The sequence below is a fragment of the Hyperoodon ampullatus genome, assembly GCF_949752795.1.
Source record: "Hyperoodon ampullatus genome assembly, chromosome: 11".
Lineage (NCBI taxonomy): Eukaryota > Metazoa > Chordata > Mammalia > Artiodactyla > Ziphiidae > Hyperoodon > Hyperoodon ampullatus.
The window spans coordinates 92,786,698-92,806,520 of NC_136924.1; the positions used below are offsets into that span (position 1 = coordinate 92,786,698).

At 49.0% G+C, this 19,823-nt stretch overlaps 1 protein-coding gene across 1 annotated transcript; it reads left to right on the forward strand.

Annotated features, from left to right (window-relative positions):
• Window positions 1-1,759: 1,759 nt before the first annotated feature.
• On the forward strand, window positions 1,760-17,917 carry GSG1 (germ cell associated 1; the record flags this gene model as incomplete). Its single annotated transcript, XM_079715214.1, is given in 8 exon segments — window positions 1,760-1,807; window positions 12,406-12,724; window positions 13,879-14,049; window positions 14,734-14,886; window positions 15,541-15,652; window positions 17,571-17,749; window positions 17,752-17,835; window positions 17,838-17,917. Coding segments are annotated over 8 exon segments (1,146 nt in total).
• Between the last annotated feature and the right edge of the window lie 1,906 nt (window positions 17,918-19,823).

The window sequence follows — 19,823 nt, forward strand, 5'->3', positions numbered from 1 at the left end:
TCAGAGCTCCTTCTTTCCAGTGTATTCCTAGCTAGTCTTGGGCATTTTTTTTCCCCACAGGAACTTTAATATCAATCTGTCTCTTTTTAAATGCTCATTGGTATTTGTATTAGGGTTCCATTACATTTATAAATTAACTTAGGGAGAACTGACATCTTGATCAAATTGAGACGTTCTGAGAACGAGGCATGTTATTCCTTTTGTTCAAGTTATTGGTACTTTGAGATCTGATGTTCTCTCTCAGACATTTACTTAGGTATCTTAGCTCATTAAATCAAATAATATTTATTGAGCAGCTATTATGCCCTTAACGCTATATTAAGCACAATAAAAGTAAAGAAGTAGGTCTGTCCTCCAGCAGCTTAGAATCTCATGAGAGAGACAGGCTAACACACCTGAGGCGTAGCAAGCAGCACAAGAGCCCATGGAAAGAAGCTGGACCATAGTGTGCAGCTGGACCATCCATGCTATGCAAGCTCAAAGGAAAGGGAGAGAAATGAGGGCTAGAATAAAAAGGCAAGACTTTTGGCTGAATTGAGGCTGGAACTGTGTGCCCTGAAGGTCATGTAGGATTTATGTGGGGTGACAAGGAAGAAAAAGGAGTCCCAGTGAGGGGCACCCAAGTAAAAGCTCAGAGGTGGACTGAGCATGACACTTCACAGGGCAGAAAGTCCCCAGCCAGACCCTTGGCTGGAAAACTCTCTTCAAGCCTCAGAGTTACGTCTCAGTGTTAACAGCCCCCAAATCCTCACTATGTACTTATTAAAATAATATTAGTGAACATCTACTAGTTTCCAGATACTAGTCCTTTAGAGTGCTAATTTCTGTACATCACTATCTTTTCTGGGAATGGTCTAGAGCTGAGCTGTCCAGTAGCCCAGTTTAGCCACATGCAGCTACGCAGTCCTCAAAGCCCTCGGCAGAGTTCAACTGAGGCACTGGATTTCTAATTTTATTTCATTTTAATTTAAATTTTAAAAATGGAAGCAGGATTGCCCTGGTGGTCCAGTGGTTAAGACTCCGAACTTCCAGTGCAGGGGGCATGGGTTCAATCCTTGGTCAGGGAACTAAATCTTGCATGCCGCAAGGTGCAGCCAAAAATAGTAAATAAATAAATAAATAAAAATGGAAACAGTGTAAATTATTTTTCCATTGAACCCAACTTGATCGTTTGGGGGAGGACTGCACTTGACTTTGACGACAGCACTGCATAAGATATCATTGTTGTATTGCAGGGTGTGTGTCCATTGAAAATTGTTAGTTATGTCATATCTCATTTCTCTTTGCCAGCACTGGTCTAGGGTCTTACAACCCCATGTGGTCTGGTCACTTTCACGTGGGAGCCATCCCCAACCTTCAGAATCTGATCGTTTACTAAGATGCCCAGGTGATTCTTATGCATAGTAATCAAAGCACTGATCCAGATGACAGAGAAGACACCCAGGCCTCCAACAGGTACCCCCGGAGTGGCCCCAGTCCTTCTGAGAGTGGGGGGATGAGGCAGAGGGAGCAGCAGGGAGACCCCTGCTGCCACTGTGATGTCACAGAGGCAGCCTCCTGTGTCAGCCAGCCCCACCTAATGGGTGTCCTGGCCGCAGGATATCCTCTTCATCATCTCCAGCCCACCTCACACCACCTGACCCCTCTGGGGTCAAGAGGGGCCTTGATTCATCTTCAACTCCATACTCATCCCATGCAACCGATTCAGACAGAGCAGAAGAAACACTGAAACCCCTTTGCCTCAGAACTTCAAAAGTGAATGAGCAATTCCTCTCAGCTGACTCAAAATGTTTGTCCCACCCAGAAGGTAGGTACCTTGAATTCTGAAATCTCAGGACTATCTCAGGCATAGTACTCTTACTGTTGGATTGGTAATAGGTGTTATACAAATTCATCAATTTATTTCACATGCTCAAGGTAAGGAGCTTGAGAACACATGGTAGGATTATCTGAAATGCAGTAAAAATTTGTTACTCAAGCCCAGTTTCTATTGATAAACATGGTGATGTCCCTACCTTGGCCTCTTGTTTTCTCCTCATCTTCCATTAAAACTTCCATTTCTTCCTCCTTTGATTCTTATCACACTTTCTCTCTCTGCTCCCAGGGCAGCTTAGTGTCTTCTTCTTCTTTTTTGTTTTTTTAAGTTTTCTACATACAACAACTTTCTTTTATTAATTAATGTATTCACTTTTGCTGTGTTGGGTCTTCGTTTCTGTGCGAGGGCTTCCCCTAGTTGTGGCAAGCGGGGACCACTCTTCATCGCGGTGTGCGGGCCCCTCACTGTGGCGGCCTCTCTTGTTGCGGAGCACAAGCTCCAGACGCGCAGGCTCAGTAGTTGTGGCTCACGGGCCTAGTTGCTCCGCGGCATGCGGGATCCTCCCAGACCAGGGCTCGAACCCGTGTCCCCTGCATTGGCAGGCAGATTCTCAACCACTGCGCCACCAGGGAAGCCCAGCTTAGTGTCTTCTAGCTCTTCTTTTTTCCTCTCCATCTGTATGATTCCTGTTACAAAATCTGGTCCCCGGTAGAAGGCCCAATGACCATGGCAGCAATAAAGATGTGTATCACTCTAGTGAACAGAAAGAGATGATGAGGTAGCCCTATGGTCCCACTGAAAGCCAGCTCTGATTGGAAATCTGCTGCAACTAAGGAGGACAGCATGACCTTAGGTTCTTTCTGGTCTCAAAGAATCTGCAGAAATGCTTCCAGACCCAGAAAGACACTCACAGCCAGCAAAGATGTCTTGGCTTGTTTAGGGTAGAACCCACATCTGGAAGAGACTTGCCTCCCATTTTGAGAAAGTTGGGAACTACCAAATTGCAGCTCTCAGGGTTACTAAAAACAAAAGGCAACGTTCATTCTCCTATATCTTGCCTTTCTCAGGAAAGAAAAATGAAGCTTACAATTAGCCGGAGAAATAAAACACACAGAGCACTGTGGTGTGCTGTTCATGGGCTGGAATTTAGGGGTCTCAGAAGAAAGGATAGGACGGGTTCTAGGAAAGAGACCCTTCTGGGGCCGCGGAGAAGAGCTCATGGTTGGCTCAGCCCACTTGCCTGGTTCAGAAGCTCCCTAAGTGAATAGAGCACAAATATGAGAACCCTCAGAAGTGGACAGGCATAAGACAGGAAAGCCAGCCACAGTGAAAAAACATGTTGGTTTATGAGGAGAGATACAGAGGAAATATGGGAGAGTCTGTTTATCGGTATAAATCCGTGAAGTTTAAAGTACTCAATCCATCGCCTCATTCTGTGTGCGTTCTCATAACTGGGCCTCAATCTGGGCAATGGTTAAGGTGACTGGGCCTCCCCTTTGCTGCGGGGCGGCCAGGCCATGGCTCAGGACGTTTCCAATATTTACAAGCAGTGTGGCCTTGAGCGAGTCAGACTCTGGGAATCTGACTCGCGTCTAGAACGGAGCGGCCGCCTCTCCTTCGGGCTGGTTGTGAGGATTAAGTGTCTGTGAAGGGACTGGTAAGCCGTCCAGGACACGGACGGGGTCCTTCCTCTTCCTTCCCACGTTCACTCCACCGCTTTTGATCTTCACAGCAGAACCGTGAAGGTCAAACTCTTTCTAATTCGCCTCTGAGAAAACAGTCGCTCTGGGAGATTAGGGAGCTTGGCCAAAATCTTTAGCCCCGTCCTGGGGTCGTGGGTGGAGCAGTGACTAGAACTCAGATCTGCTGAGGGTTCGTGGCCCCGAAGTTCAGCCTCTTGGACCCACGAAATGAGGCAAAGGCACGGCCTTCCTGCAGAACTGGAGCCGGGAGAGTAAGTTCAGGGGAAGGGCAGGGGGCGGGGAAAGCCTTGACTGGATTCCAAGGCACCCGGCTCCTCCGGACCCTCGGCCCACCAGCCGGTGTTCGGAATTCAGGGGATGGGCAGGGTCTCCGCACTCCCTCCGCCCGCCCCGCCTGGGAGGGCCCCCGGGACGCCGCTCCCGTCCCCGCAGGAAGGTGGAGAGCCCGAAGGGCCCTGGCGGGGCGCCCCACCCGCTCGGGACCTTCCGGGGCTCGGCCGCTGGGCGGAGCCTAGCCAAACAACCCAAAGCACGCTCCCGCGCGTCGCCATGGCAACGCGCGCCCGCTGCTAGGCGACCGGGAGGCGTAGTAAACCTTGGGCTGGGGTGTTACTCCGGGAGGGAGGGGGCTGCGGGGTGGCGGCGGGGACTCGCCTACGCTCGGGCCTCGCGCCTGCCGGGGGAGAGGAGGAGAGGCCAGGAGAGGAAGGGACGAGGGGGGCGCAGGCGGGATGGAAACGGGGCAGCCCAGTGCTGCCCGCCCGGGGCCGCGCCCTAAGCACCCCTCAAGAGGCCTCTCGCGTTAGACCCCCGCCCCACCCATCGGTCCCCGAGACCCACCCCACCACCACCACCCTCACCCCCGCCCCAAGCAGGCCACGAGGGCTCTGTCACCCCAGCGTGAGCGATTGCCCCACAGGATGTGCAGATGGGCTGCCCCCCTGATTCACTCCAGCTGCTTGCGGCATGGAAGGAGGGCGGCTTCCTCTCCTGGAAATGACTGCATTAGCAAAAGCCCTCAAACAATTCCATTAAAAAGCGGAAAGGGAAAAGGCACAGAGGGGAGAGGCCCCCAGATGCTTTTCTTTGGGCCTTCCTACTGCACATAAGTAGGTGTTCCCAAAACTCCGGGACCCATGTTAGGAAGACAGGAGTCGTTTTTTATTCTGTGAGATCATAGGGTCATGTGGTTCCATGAGAATTAACCTGGCGCTAGGAAATCCCAGAGCTCAGTGTCCTAGAGTGGTGTTAGTATTTTGGATACTCGGCATGGGCATTTTAGTGGCATTAGTCTTCCCTTTAGGGCTGGGAGGCAGATATCAAAAATGTCCAGTGTGAACCTTCTTTATCTTCGTTAATAAATGAGTCACAGGTCAGGCATTGAGGTAAAAATTGTAATTTAGAGCTTCGAAAGCTGGGACGGTTCAAGATGTGTCAGCCGAAAGGGCTCCTATCAGTGGGGAATCACCGAGCTTGGGAAAGGACATAACATTTCCAATCTGTCACTGGCTTGTGAGCAATCTGATTGTACCCTGGTGTCTGTGGACTGAAGATAATACTGGTTCATGAGATCATTGCTGTTTTCTGGGCTTGGCTGGTCAAACAGCAGGAATGTTTCCACAGGTGAGAGGAAATGTATTGGCAGAGGGTCTGTGTGATGAAACTCTGGGTGCATCTGTGTAGAAAGGCATAGGGTGTTTCTGTGGACCTGTGGACCCTCTTTTTAGCTTCTCACTGCTCTTCTGTATATGAAGCAGGAGGATTCATGTTTCCTCTACAATAGAAGGCTGTTTGGACACTTTTCTTCATTATCTTATCTTCACCCATAGTCTTCCTAATTGTATTCTAATTGTATTCATGAGCCTGGTTTCCATTTCACACTTAATTCATTCATTCCATTCATTTGTGGCTGTTAGGGCTAGGCTCTGAGGATTAACAATGCATAAAGCATAGTTGCTACTGTATCTAGAAACTTAGCCAAGTGGGCAGAACAGCCAAGTAAACCATATGATGAGTTACATGAGAGAGGCACGCAGTAGAACACGCACAGGAACAGAGAACAGGGTGGTGTAGATCAGAGCCAGTGACAACCGAGAAACATTTACTCTCCATTCCAGCCTTTTGTCTACTGAGTAACAGAAAGGAGTTAGTTAACAGGGCCTGGGTCAGAAATCTGACTCCTGGAAGAAGGACAGAGATACTACTATCTGTCCCAAACAAACCTCTCTTGGGACAAAATGCCAGAATGGATATATTTAAAAAATAAATAAAAATGGGGGATCCTGTAGCCCCAGGCTTGGACCTGAGGGAAGTGGTATGCTATACAATCTTCCACTGCTCAGCATCTCAGCATTCTTACCCATTGTTTTAATCACTTCTAATCTTCAGTGTGGTCACAAAGCAAATTGAATTCCTGTTTACAAAGTAAGTGTGCCTGTCCCAAGACCAGTTTCTCTTCATTCATACCTAGTAAATGTCATTTTGCACAGTGCAGGGCGTGGTGACTTAAGACCTTAGCAAGACTAGGTTAGTCCCAGCCCTTGGCTTTGTGATGTCATAAATGTTCAGTTGCACATACATCCCTGTGAGGTCAATCCTGAGATGGTAAAAGTCCAGCACACCAAAATTCAATATTGTTTTCTGTTTTTTGTGGGGTTTTTTTTTTTTGCGGTACGCGGGCCTCTCACTGTTGTGGCCTCTCCCGTTGCGGAGCACAGGCTCCGGACATGCAGGCTCAGCGGCCATGGCTCACGAGTCCAGCCGCTCCGCGGCATGTGGGATCTTCCCAGACCGGGGCACGAACCCATGTCCCCTGCATCGGCAGGCGGACTCTCAACCACTGCGCCACCAGGGAAGCCCTTCAATATTGTTTTGAGACGTGGACTCTTCTCGTCTGTCTTGAATCATGAGCTTCTGAGCCTAACCAAATTATATTTATGTGGCATGGACTAGTGATTACTTTTTCTGTCCTAAGAGAAGAAAGAGAAGAAAAACAATATATTAACATGCCCAAATTACAATGAAAGGAAGTGAGTAGGATGCTGGGCTCTGATTTTTGTGGCCAGGCAGAGAAACTCATGTTTTGTCAAAAAGAGGAAATTAGACCTTGTGGCCCAGGGTCCTTGGGGAGGGAAGGCGGGGTGGTCTCAGCACTGAGCACAGCGAGGAGGCAGCCAGCCAAGCACACACACTAAATGCACAGCCTCCTAAGGGGTAGATTCAGGCTTTGGGAAGGGGTAAAATAATATAATTTGAGAGGCCCTCTTTAAGAAAAAGAACACAAAATGACAAGTACAAATTAGGTAACAGCATCTTGGAAGGGGCCTGAGTCAGTGGGGGACCACAAAGCTGAAGTTTCATCAACTACACTCTCGAAATCCACCTGTAGACCTCCTCATGTGACCCACCTGAGACTCTGCCACTCCCACCCCCTTTTCCCTGGAGAAGGCACACTTCGGGCTATTAAGACACAGAGGGCACGGTTTATGAGCAGAGGCAATAAAAACCCAAAGACAGAGCACGTGCCAAACGGTGACTCAAGCGGGATATGAGAAGTGTCTCCAAGTATTTGAGGGGTGGAAGCAGAGAGAAGGGAAAAGAATTGCTCACTGTTCTGGGGTGGAGAGGGAATGAGGATACGATTAAGTAGAGAAAAATGTGCGCAAAACTCATCAGGAAACATTGGCTAACTGTGTTTTCTGTTCCTGCGGAGTTGTATTTCCCATGGGAAGTATAGGAGGACCTATTGAGTTACCGAAAACTAAAACTGGCCACCAAAAAAATGTGCCACAGCACACAGTCTTACAAGATGCCCTCAAGGGAGCAGCTGGATGGCCCCAGAATTCGTTCTGAGCCCTGAATTCCAGAAGGCTGACGCACGGCTTCTATAGATTCGTGTGTGGGGAGGAGGCCAAGGGAAGAACAAAGAGCAAGAGCGCCAGCCTGCCCAGCGGGCAGCCACCGCCACCCACCTTTGCCAACTGGTGGGCGAAGCTCCTGTCCGAAGAGGGAAAATATGGGGAGACAGTGCCACCCAGCGTTGAGATGAAAACTGCAGCCTAGAGACCAACAGCCAATTCAGGGGTAAAAAGTGACCACGAGCATCCCTGCTCCCTTGTCCCAAAGGAGAGGGAGTTCTGTCACCGTGAAGAAAGGGCCATTTGGGTGATACAGACATCACGCCTGGACAGAAGTACATGTGTAAAACGTGCTGTTAAGAGTAGAGAACAGGGCTTCCCTGGTGGCGCAGTGGTTGAGAGTCCGCCTGCCGATGCAGGGGACACAGGTTCGTGCCCCGGTCCGGGAAGATCCCACGTGCCGCAGAGCGGCTGGGCCCGTGAGCCATGGCCGCTGGGCCTGTGCGTCCGGAGCCTGTGCTCCGCAACAGGAGAGGCCACAACAGTGAGAGGCCCGCGTACAGCAAAAAAAAAAAAAGAGAGTAGAGAACATGCCCGGTGACAGACTCATTTGGCTGGAGTGTGGACCAATTCAAATGCTCCGAGGGAAGCCTGCCTTCGATTCCCTAAACCAACTGCACAAACATAGGATGGGAAGACCATGACTTGGCTGGTGGCAAATCTGGACGAGGTGGCAGCAGGGCAGGGCAGGGTAGAGAGGCTTTCATTAAATGTCAGCCCAAAGGGAATCAAAGAGGTGTGATTTTATGGTACATGAATCCCCTGGCTATATAGTTTTCAGTCTGCTCAGCTTTTTACTTGTTTTTTGGTCAGAGTGGTGGCTCCCGAGGTCCTCCCATGCAGAACCGGAAACCAGAAGTCCATCCCTGGTTGGGTACCCAAATCTTTCTAAAATTACAGCTTCCTGGGCCTCACCCCAGAACCACGACGGCAGCTCAGGATGGAGCCGAGGAATCTGCATATCTTCCAAAGTTGCAAAGATTGTTCTGATGCTCAGTCAGAATTGAGACCTACGGCTCTTGAACAGGCAGCAGACTTTGAGGACTTTACAATCAGAATGGAATATAGAAAGCGTCATGGGAGGGGTACAGTGTGACAAGGACAAAGAAAAGGGAACTGTTCTTAGGAAGCAACATTTTCAAAGAATGAGTGACTTTTATTCATCTTGATGAGAAGGAGATCACCAGGTAAAAGAGAAGACATTCCAAGAAGAAAGGGTATCTGTCAAGACGAGGAGGATGAAGTCACAGCAGTCTTCCCGCCTTCTCATCCCAACTGGTACAAGTTTTGAGTACAGAAAGCACAACTTGTACTTCTAGGGGACTGACAGCAAGAAGAGATGCAATCAAACCCTTACTGATTTGCCAGATTCATTTTTTTTTAAGTTTTAGAAATCATTTTTTAAAAAATAACAAATTTTATCCCTTTGCCCAAAGATTGGGAGAGAAATGGCAGATGGCTATAGCATTGGTGACCCTGGGATTTATTTCTCTCCAACCCTCCTCCAACTGCATCCTCACCCCCAACCCTACCTAACACTCTGACGGTCTCAGGATGTTGTAATAATCCTTACCGCTAACTGGATGGTGGAGACCACCCACGATGCCAAAAAGCCTTTTCATACCCATGGCCTCATGAGGCCCTGACACTGCAGGTCATAGAGCTTCTTAAAGGGATGGAAAACCCAACACGAGGGAATGGGAGCTTTTGTAGTAATGGTGACTCTGGAATATTTTGTCTGCCATAAAATCAAGACCAGTCCATTCGCACTAGTTACCTAGGGGATGGCAGTGAGATGGAAACTCAGTGATCATGTACTCTTTAAAGAAATTTCCCTCTGCACATGCAGAGGTCCAGGTCCTTGCTTCTCATGCTGAATCCCAGATCCCCAGTGGCAAGCTCTCCTGTGTCATCTCCCAGAACAGCTGGGTCATGACTGCATTGTCAATTATTAAATGCCCGAGTTCCCTGCAAGGCAGCATTTAATCATGAGGCACTCCAAAAACATACGAGATAGAGGGGAGGGGTGTGGGAGGGGGAGGGAGGAGGGTGGAAAGGGAGCTTTCCTTCTTTCAACACTAAACCAAAGGGATGTGGAGCACAGATGGCATCTGCAGTCCTTCTGGACAAGCCACAAGAGGCTGACCATGGCCAAGGTAACCAGCTTCCCTCTCTCATTACTCAGAACATAGATTCCATAGCTGTTTTGCACCTGATTCTTTTAAGAGACGTGCCAGTCTCATCAATTTGCTCTCCTTACTAGCCTGTGTTAAATCTGAGGGTTTTCTGTTAACCAACATCAATGGAAGAATTACTGACATTTTCACATATATGTACTTCCTAGGAGATCTGAGCAGGGAAGCCACACTCTATCCCTTTTCTAGAGAGTAAAGAGTCCCCTTGGCTTGGGGCTTATCAGTACACGCAAAGACAGAACTTGTCTTCTGGCTGCTACTTCTCCACGATCCCCTTAAGGAAACTGTTGCCAAATTAGATTGTTCTTCCAATTCAAAAAGTATCTGGATCCTAGTGAGAAAAGGCATATTTTGGGAGGAGGAATAAAATATGTGATGAAGGGCATGGCACTGTGGGTGTTGAAGATAATTCTTGAAAATACTTTTGGATGGATTCTCATTCGATGATCAAGATAATTCTTTTTTTTTTTTTTTTTTGCGGTACACGGGCCTCTCACTGTTGTGGCCTCTCCCATTGCAGAGCACAGGCTCTGGATGCGCAGGCTCAGCTGCCATGGCTCACGGGCCCAGCCGCTCTGCAGCATGTGGGATCTTCCCGGACCAGGGCACGAACCCGTGTCCCCTGCATTGGCAGGCGGACTCTCAACCACTGCGCCACCAGGGAAGCCCCAAGATAATTCTTCAGTGAGGCTCCTTGAGTCTGTCCTTGGTGGACACTCCTGGAAACAACCTCTTTGGGCTTCATTCTAAGCTCTTTTTCATTCTCTGTTTCTCAATTCCTTAATTTGGTTGTCACCTTAGTGCTGCTACAAAGTGGTCGTACTGTGGCCAGGGGTTCATTATTCTTATTTCGGAATAACCCGAAGAATAACTTACAAATATATATGATCTGAAATGGATTGAGGGTAGAATTAAAATCTGATGTGATGTGGTAGTAGATAAATCTCCAAGCCATAAGTGATTGAAAATAAAGTTGTCAAAAATGTAGAATTGCATAAATCCATAGTTCTACCTTTATACAGGATGATTGATGCAGATGTTTTACCTTGAAGTCTATTTCCTCGTCAAGCAATGGATATAAAAATCGAAAGGATAACTAACTCATAGTAACAGAACAATGACAAAAACCGATAGGATTTTCATAACTAAAAACAAGAATAAAACATTCTTTTGCAGGAAGCAGGGGGCCTCATCATGACTCCCATGTCTGGCGATATAAGATCATCTCCCTTCCAGATGCCATGGCTTTTGAGTCCTCAGCAGGGTCACCCAGAAAATTCTTGGTGGAGTTAATTTGTCGAGTGCTTTAAAAAAATCATATTAGCAAATTGCTTTTCAGAAGCTGTTTCATCATACATTTTGCTTACTGGCTTTTTATATACATGTGAATCTGGTATATTTCTTATTGCCATTAAAAAAAAAAGAAAACCTGCACTTTGTGGTATGCACTGTTTTAGTGCCTGGAAATTCTGAAGAACAAACTGTTATGTTTCTAAGAGAAAGTTCCCTGTTTAAAGTAGAAAATGTTAAGCTGGAGATGACGAGAGGAGATGGGCCTGTCTCATTTAGCTATGGTTTTATTTACATCTCTTAAGCTAAGCAGATTCGGGTCTGATTAATTCTGATATGAGAGATCGCCTAGAAAGCTCAAGATGGTTTACTTTAAGAAGTGTCTGTCAGCAGCTAAGTATGGGCTTCTTCTCCATTCAGTATGTATTAATATAACAGTACAAACTGTTTCGTAATGCAAAGGCCTCAAAATCTGAGACCTGTCAGATTTCTTTATTTTTCTAAATCAGCTTAAATCTGGCTCCAAGCCACCACTCCCCAACATTGAAATATCTAATAGTGGCCTTTTTCAGCTCGCCCTTCTCTTAGGCTAAAAATGAAGAGGTCAGGGGCTCCAGCCAGAGCTACCCGGGCCACATTCATTCTGCAGCCATGCACTTGGTTACCCCCGGGGGTCAGGCACTGTGGCTGCATCAGGCTGTGGGCCCGCCCCTGCACGTTCCTTGTCCACCCACCAAGGGCACCCTCCCGTGTCTCCAAGGTCACAGCACTCAGCGTCCAGCCTCCATGGGTACCATGCAGCCACCTGGCATTTGAGATTGTCATCTCAGGGGCAGTGGATGGAAGCTGGACCCATATCGCCACCTCTCTGAGAACCCATAGCTTCATCTCCTCTCCAAAGGTTGCAGCATCCCCACATCCCAGTTGGTCCACTGCCCTCTTATCCTCAAGGGCCCAGTGCCTCTATCTGCTCCCCCAGGGATGATCCACTCTAACATTCGTTGATAGGATATATGCCCCTTTACTCCTCTCAGAGGAATCGAATGCAGGGAGGAAGACATCCAAAACTTAGGTTGTCACAGTAACAAATACCTCCACAAGTCAGTGCTGCTACCTTTCAAGGAAGACAAAGCCAAAAATTACCAGCAGGAGCATTTGGAGAGCTCCCAATTCTTTTTCTCAACCAGATATATACTAGCTCAGTGGCTTAGTCTCATTATTATCTGATGCTTATTCAGATTATCCCCAATAAGCGTTTTAATATAATAAGGTCCGGCTTAAATAAACATCATCACTACGGTGCCTACTCTGGGCCACTCCTGGAGCCCGAGCTTCCTCGCGGCTACTTGGAGAAAACCCCCAGTGGCTCGTCGTGTCCGTCTTGTTGGAGGAAAGGGGCTCAAGCTTAGGGAGCTGCACGGGAGGGCACTGATCTCCGAGGAGGCTCTGAAATCAGGCTCCACTCTTGTGTTTGTCTGTTACAGATGGAGCTCCCGAAGGCCTTTTCTGACCAATGGACATGCCTATCTGCCTTCCTCAACATGCTATCGCTCAGCCTTTCCACAGCATCGCTGCTCAGCAGCTACTGGTTTGTGGGCATACAGAAGGTGCCCAAGCCCCTGTGCGGGAAAGGTTTGCCAGCCAAGTGCTTTGATGTGCCGGTGCCCTTGGATGGGAGCAGCACAGATGTATCATCCCTGGACGTGGTGCAATACAGCTGGGAGACTGGGGATGACCGCTTCACCTTGCATGCCTTCCGGAGTGGCATGTGGCTCTCCTACGAGGAAATCGTGGAAGACCCAGGTGGCCCCTCACCCCACCCACCTGATATCTTTTCCCCAATAAGGTCCAAAGTCCATCCATCTGGCGTTTCACCTCCAGTCTCGCTGGTTTCAAATAGCATTACCCTTAAAGGGTTTCATGCAGACTTTTTTTTAATTGAGGTAGAGTTGTTTTACAATGTTGTGTTAGTTTCTACCGTACAGCAAAGTGAAGTACAGTTCCCTGTGCCCATGCAGACTTTTAACATTATGAGAATTTCCATCCCAGCGAGCTAGAGTTGCCTAGACAAAACGAGGAGAATATCATAGAAAAAGCCGGGGCTCTGCCCAGCTGTGACCTTATAGGAAGAACTTCATTCCTATAGGCCTTGATTTTCTCATGTGTGAGATGCAGGGATCAGAGTAGATCGCCTTTAAATAAGACCCCAAAAGGGTGTTCTCATTCTAAGTGTTCCTGCTACAGTTGAAAAGGTAGGGGAACTGAAGCCCAGAGAGGATCACTAGATTGTGGAAGTTGGAGCCAGACAGACCCTCCCAGGTCTCACGCCGCTGGGTCTCACACTCGCAAAGCAGGCGCTGTGCCAGCCCGTTAGGTAAGGGTCGTCCTCGGGTGGGGCGCAGTGGGGTTGAAGACACCCCCTCCTCCCTGCTCAAAGCATGCAAAGATTCCCCTGGTCATGAAGTTTTTCTAAAGCCCAGAACTGTGTACAATTTGCAATCTGCTGCTTCTCCCGATTTAGGCTAAGGGGAAAAGGAGACGGGACAGGATTATAACTCGTGTGTATTTACATTTATACTTGAGTTATTATTGTGCCACTTAGCACTGCTCCAACTCCAGTCCCGGAAACAGTTCAGAGCCCTGCAGCCCAGTGGTACAGCAGGAGCAAAAGGTGCTGGTGAACCAATGCTGGGGACATTCCCCGGGGTGACTCAGGGAAGTGTACTCTTTGTTATCAGGACTTGAGAGAGAAATTAATCTTGGATGACTCTGGCCTATTTTGTTCATCCATCCATGCATCCTTCCCTGCTTCCAAAGAGACATTTATTGCCTGCCTACCACCTGCGGGGCAGGCCTGTGTAGGACCAAATGGAGCAGTACCTGGGATGGGACTGGGGAAAAGCCTGCATCCCTCGTCCAAGGCAGCACCTCATCACCTTGTACCTTGTCTGTTTCAGGGCAGAGGTGCCGAAGTTTCCCTGAACTCACACCACCAACCGAGAGAGGTGAGAAAGGACTAGTGGAATTTGCCACGTTGCAAGGCCCATGTCACCCCTCTCTCCAATTTGGAGGGAAGCGGTTGATGGAGAAGCCTTTCGTCCCCCACCTTCCCTTGGGGCTTGGGGCAAGTATGTGGCTTCGATAACAAATTTAGTTGCCATTGAGTTGGGCCTCTGAGTATCTAAACTCTACTGTGATCTCTTGCTTGTCTCTTCTTCTGAGACCCATAGGGTGACACAAACTCCTGCTAGGCTGACTCTCATTCCTATGCAGGAATGCAAAAAAGGAACGGCAGGGACAAATGAAGTCCACAAATAGAAATCCACCAACAGCTCTAACCTACTCCAGTTGCCAAGTAACCATGTAGAAAGCTTGGGTTTTTCCTTTTTTTTTTCGCCCCCAATAATCTTATCGTAACATAGAAAGAAGGGAGTCAAAGAGGGCAAGGCGGGGTTAAGGATGGAGGGAAGAGAAACAAAATGGATTGCTCCAAAATTAAACTTTAAAACAAAGGAGAAACAAAAATGATCACTAGCAATGTCATATCCCTGCAAGATTTGGTGAAACTTGGATGATTTCTTCTCAAACCTCCCTAAGAGTATCTACAGTCAGTCAGGTGTACTTGGCTATGTATTGGGTACTGAGCAGAGTGAGAACAAAGAGCCCCAGGTCAAGGGCTGTCCCAGCTGCTTTCAGCTCTGTCTCCTCCTCAGGTGCTACGAGGCTCTCCACTTCTCATGGGCATTTGTTCACCGCCCGTTCAGTTAGTTAACTGTCAGGGTGAGGGTTCTTCTTCCTCTGGTTTCTGACAGAGATCCTAAGGTTACCACTGGGAGTCCGATTCGCCTACATCGGACTTGAACTCATCAGCTTCCTCCTCCTACTGATGGACTTGCTATTCAAGGGGAACCCCAGCTGTGGCCTCAAGCTGAGCACCTTCACCGCCATCTTCTCCCTCTTGTCAGGTGAGCATCTCCAGAGCTGGAGAGGAGGGTGGGTGTCCTCTGCTGCCTGTGAAGCACTAGCCGGAAGGCTGGAGTCTCTGTCCCAAGGGAAGAAGGAGCCCCAAGGCAGTCTAGAGAATGGAGCCAGGAGATAACAGCACAGGCGTCCTTAATTTTAAATTGAAATAACATGCGAAATGTTATATTAGATCATTATGTCCTTTGCTAAATGATTTCTCTCTAGGTTCTTTTCATTTGCAAGTTTTCTCATTATGTACAATACAGTTTGGTTCACTTTTGAGTCGTGACATACACACAGCTTTTCCACACTCTGTTGGATAAAGTGAGAGATGCGTGTAGACGAAGGATAGGGCCCATACTGGGGATACAGCTGGGAAAGAAGTAAAGGGAGCAGCAGCCTGTGTGCAGCATTGACTCAGAAATGTTCCCACAGCTTGAAACCAAACATATGGGGAAGCGATCGCAAATATGCCTTCAAGGAGAAGCCCCCATTGCAGAGTAGTCCCCCTGGAATGTGGTGGCATCGGGGTAATGGAACGCCTCGACACAGGTTGTACCTGATGCCAGATGAGGAGGCTGCTCCCAAACCGTATTCCCTGTACATGGCAATGCCAGCCTGCCTCTAAGGGAACTGCCTTCCTCTTTCCTCTGTAGGCCTTCTGGGGATGGTGGGCCATATGATGTATTCACAAGTCTTCCAAGCAACGGCCAACTTGGGTCCAGAAGACTGGAGGCCCCATGCTTGGAATGATGGCTGGGCCTTTTAGTAGGTGCTCCTCCACCTTTCTTCTCTTCCCTGGTCCACCTCCACTAGAAGCTTGCTCTGTGTCCTTCTGCTTTCTCTTCATCCCTCATCCCAGATGTCCATTCGTCACCCAGAGGGCTGGACCAGCAGGCCACACCCATTCTCTCCCCACCTTCTGAGGATGTACAGAGTGGATTCCTCGGGCTTGTTTTTTCTGCTGATAAAGCTGTAACAAGTGCTTCTTCACCTGGTATGTATGACGCCCTTGGGAAATGAAACTACTTTTGCATGGCTTATGGAAATGATGCTGTCTGTTTTATATGATTCAAGGTATTGGGAGATAGAGAAATGAAGAATTAGCCTTGCAATCTGGATTGGAGTCCATTCCTGTGAGGGGCTCACTCTTCTCCTGGGACGAAGAGTGGCTTCATCCTGCTTCCATTCTTACTCCATCAAACTGTGTTAGAAATGAAACTTCCCCTACCAGTCTCTCTCTAACCCTTAAAGAACTAAGGGCTCAGTTAGTTTAGATTTCTCTTAAAAAAGAGGGAAGCAGCAACCATGATGAAACACACACATTCAAGGGAAACACCCCCTTTGTTTGGGTTCCTTACCTTCTCCCTTGAGGAACGCTCTCCGCTCACTGCACAGGTGCCGACTTGGACCTACATGAACCGTCTGGGCTGAGTGCTAAGCACTTAACAGCGCTGGAAAGACGGTCCGTGCCGAAGAGGCATATGGAAGCCTATATATGTCCGTCACAGGATCTCATCCCCTTTTCTCATGGTGTAATATGTGCTATTGGATTCAGGGGTCTTTGATCTCTCCATCAGCCACCCGATCAGTTTAGCTCATTTTCCAGACTCATCGTTTCTCACCTTTTATCCATTTTCAAGCCATTCTGGGCATTTCAACTGCAGAGCTCAGACTTCAAAACTCCCATCAGAAGCATCCTCAGCCTGAGTCTAGTCCATCAGAGGCAGCAGAGAGGAACACGCAGTAGCAGCACGTAGCCTCTAAGCATCACTTGGCCTCGCGAAATAACCCCCCCCACACACAACCTACACCACTCCTGGTGTCCTGGGCTTCCCATGATCATGGAAGACTTAGGGGTTGGACTTCCCCAGTTTTTAGGAATGTGTTTGATACAGTTCCCTGGTGTCTTTTTCTCTTTGTTGAATCCATCCAGCTTCTCTTCATCTCCAGCATCTCTTCCATCCTTTACAAACTCCCGTAAGCCAAGAACCACACTGTTTCCATAGTAGGCAAATTCCACTAGAGCAGCCTATAATAATACCTCGAGATGTGTGGTCAGTGTTTCCTGAATGCCTCTCAGAGGCTCAACTTTGTGGGCCCTAAGACAGCTAGGTGCAAAGCCAAGGAAGATGGAAGAGGTACCTGGCAGGAAGTATGTGTGTCAGGGAAAGGAGGAATGTCGTGCCTCGGGCTGTGTCCACTGTGTCCAGCTGAGCTACAGCTCTATGGAATCTTGGAGATTATACAAGGGTAACTGTAGCTTGGGAAACAACCATCCAAAAAATTGTGTGGCAGGGCGGGAGTGTGTGTGTGTGTGTGTGTGTGTGTGTGTGTACACAAACACATAAAATAAGCCACCAGGCATAAAAGAACGCAGCACTTACACTCATCAGTGCAGTGAAAATGAATCCGTTAAACTCCTAGCCTGACTTTAACACTATACGAGTCATTGTCTTTTACTAGGAAACATCCAGAACCTACCCTAAGACAGACCAAATTCAGTCCTCTTGCCCACAGCTCTTTACCTGCAACGTGGTGGAAGGCAACACCATAAGATCCTTAAATCCCTAAGGCGGCATCGGCCTCGCTGACTAGTAGGAAGGGATCCCGGTATTTTTCTTTCAAACCCGTAAGAAAGTCAGAGTCTTACATTCCAGGGTTTTTTTTGTACGTTTGTCCCTAGCACGGCCTGGGTTTCCTTCACCTGCTGCATGGCGTCAGCTGTCACCACCTTCAACACATACACCCAGCTGGTGCTGCAGTTCAAGTGCAAGCACAGTAAGAGCTTCAGAGGAGCCCCGCTGAGCTGCCTACTGCATCACCACCTATGTTTCCTTCAGGAGCTGGCGTGCACAGCCCACCCGAGGGGCCTTTGACCAGCTACCCCCAGTACCACCATCAGCCCGTCCGCTCCGTCTCTGGAGGAGTGGACTTCTCCTCAGAGCTACACACAAGGAATTTCAACACGGGACCAGCTGGGAGCCTCAGGAAGAGGCGGCCGGGTTATCTGTAGAGGAAGAACAGTGTTAGGGGTTGGTGGGTTTGGAGACAGGCTGAGCCCTACCTTACATGTTGCTTTGTTATCAACATGTGCTTAAGCCAAAGTCTGTTTCTTGAGCATGATTTTCAGAGGTTAAGAACAAGGGTATTTCAAGTCCAAGTCCAGGGGGGGTGTGCCCGGGTGCCCGGTGCCCTCACTCCCTTTTCTGTCACAGCTTGGTCTCACTCCCACCTCCCGCCCCCGCCCCCCGTGTCACTCATTCAGAAGTTCCTTCTCACCTTTCTGATTGTTGGTTATATGCCAGGTTCTGGGAGATAAAAAGAGGAGTAAAATATAGTTCCTGCCCTTTAGAGGCCAACCAACTTGCTCATCTGCCCTGGACTTGGAAGAATGGAGGTGGGTGGTTGGTGGTGGCTCAGCTTTCCGTGGTGCACTTGACTTTTCCTGGAAGCCACACACTGGAAGTCTCTCCTAGGAGCCCTGACCTGTAGAACGGGCATCCTCCGCACTGCCTACCACGGTGTCCTGCATCCCCGCAATAGGGAACATATCACATCACGTTAATTACACATTATCCTCAGAGCCATCAGGAGACTAGGACACATGACAAGGCTCCTGCAGCCTGCGGGGACAGGCCAGCCCCAGAACGGCCCACTGAGGCCATGCAGACAGGATGGCGGCTCCCCAGCGACCAGGCTGCAGCCTACCCTCCCCTCTGAGCCCCACCTTGCATCCATCCACTCGCCCTTTCTCTTTTCCGTCAGGGAAAACCCACCATCCTTGATGGCTGAGAAGAATGAGAACAGCACACACGTATGCTCCTATACACAGTGTTTATTTGTTCTGTAACGATTCACATTTTAAACAGCGCTTCCTGACAATGTACCAGCTGGCTCTTATTTAACACAGGCAGTAAGGGCGGCCATTCACATTCGAGGTGGGGGGAACCGCACTAGAAGGGGAGCGGAGTCCCTCTGGGGGTGGGGAGGGTGTCGTCGAGGGTAGAGGCTGGTACGGGAAGGAGAGAGGAGAGACTGGGAGAAGGAACACCCTGGCATCCACTGAAGCCAATACGCTTTCCAAGTAGTGCTTGATCGGCTCTGCTGGCAACCCCGAAAGAGAGGCGCACTTCCTATCTCTGACGTCTGGCTGGGGGGTTGCCTGCGAGGAGAAGGAAGTTTAGGGACACATTTGACAAGAGACCAGCACGCACACCGATCCGGTGAAGCTTCCTCGATCTTCAGCCACCATTTACTCCCCCTGTACTGGCTGCAGGAGGAAGAAGGAAAACCTAGAGCTTGTGTCCTGTGTTTAGCAAGAGAGATTCAAACTGATGAGAGTCCAGACAACCTATATGAAGTCAGTCTGCAAACACGCCACAAAGAATGTAGCGCCGCTGTTCTCCCTGGCTGCTGCTTAGGTGTTTCTGGGACTCGTCCAGCATAAATATAGTCTCCTGCCCCAAACAGTCCTCCGAAACCAGATCTTCCGTAAACAACTTTGCATTTGACTCCTGCCTGAAGTGGCTGGCAGCCCTGAAAGCCTCCACGTGGTAGAGAACGAGGTGGCCCAGCCCAGGCCGCCACTCAGGCTTCAGGTATTCGGTGGACTGTGAATCAGTCCTTAGAATTCTCTATTAGACTGAACTAGATCCTACGCCCTTCTAGCCAGGCAGATTCAAACCCTAGAAGTGAATCCGGAATCAATCCCAGACTCTTGGGTGTCTCCTGATTGTTCTCCCAAGTTCACAAGAAGCTGGACCCACACGTGCCTTCCAAAGTGTTGAAACCAAATTTGCTTTCAGGGACTTCAGGTGGGGAGGGGGGCGGGAAGGGGGCAGAAACCTGGCGAGGCCAGTCTACAGGCCAGGCAACGTGCCTGCTTACAGCTCTGGCTACCAACCTTCGGTTACGTCACAACGCCTACCAGTGGGCA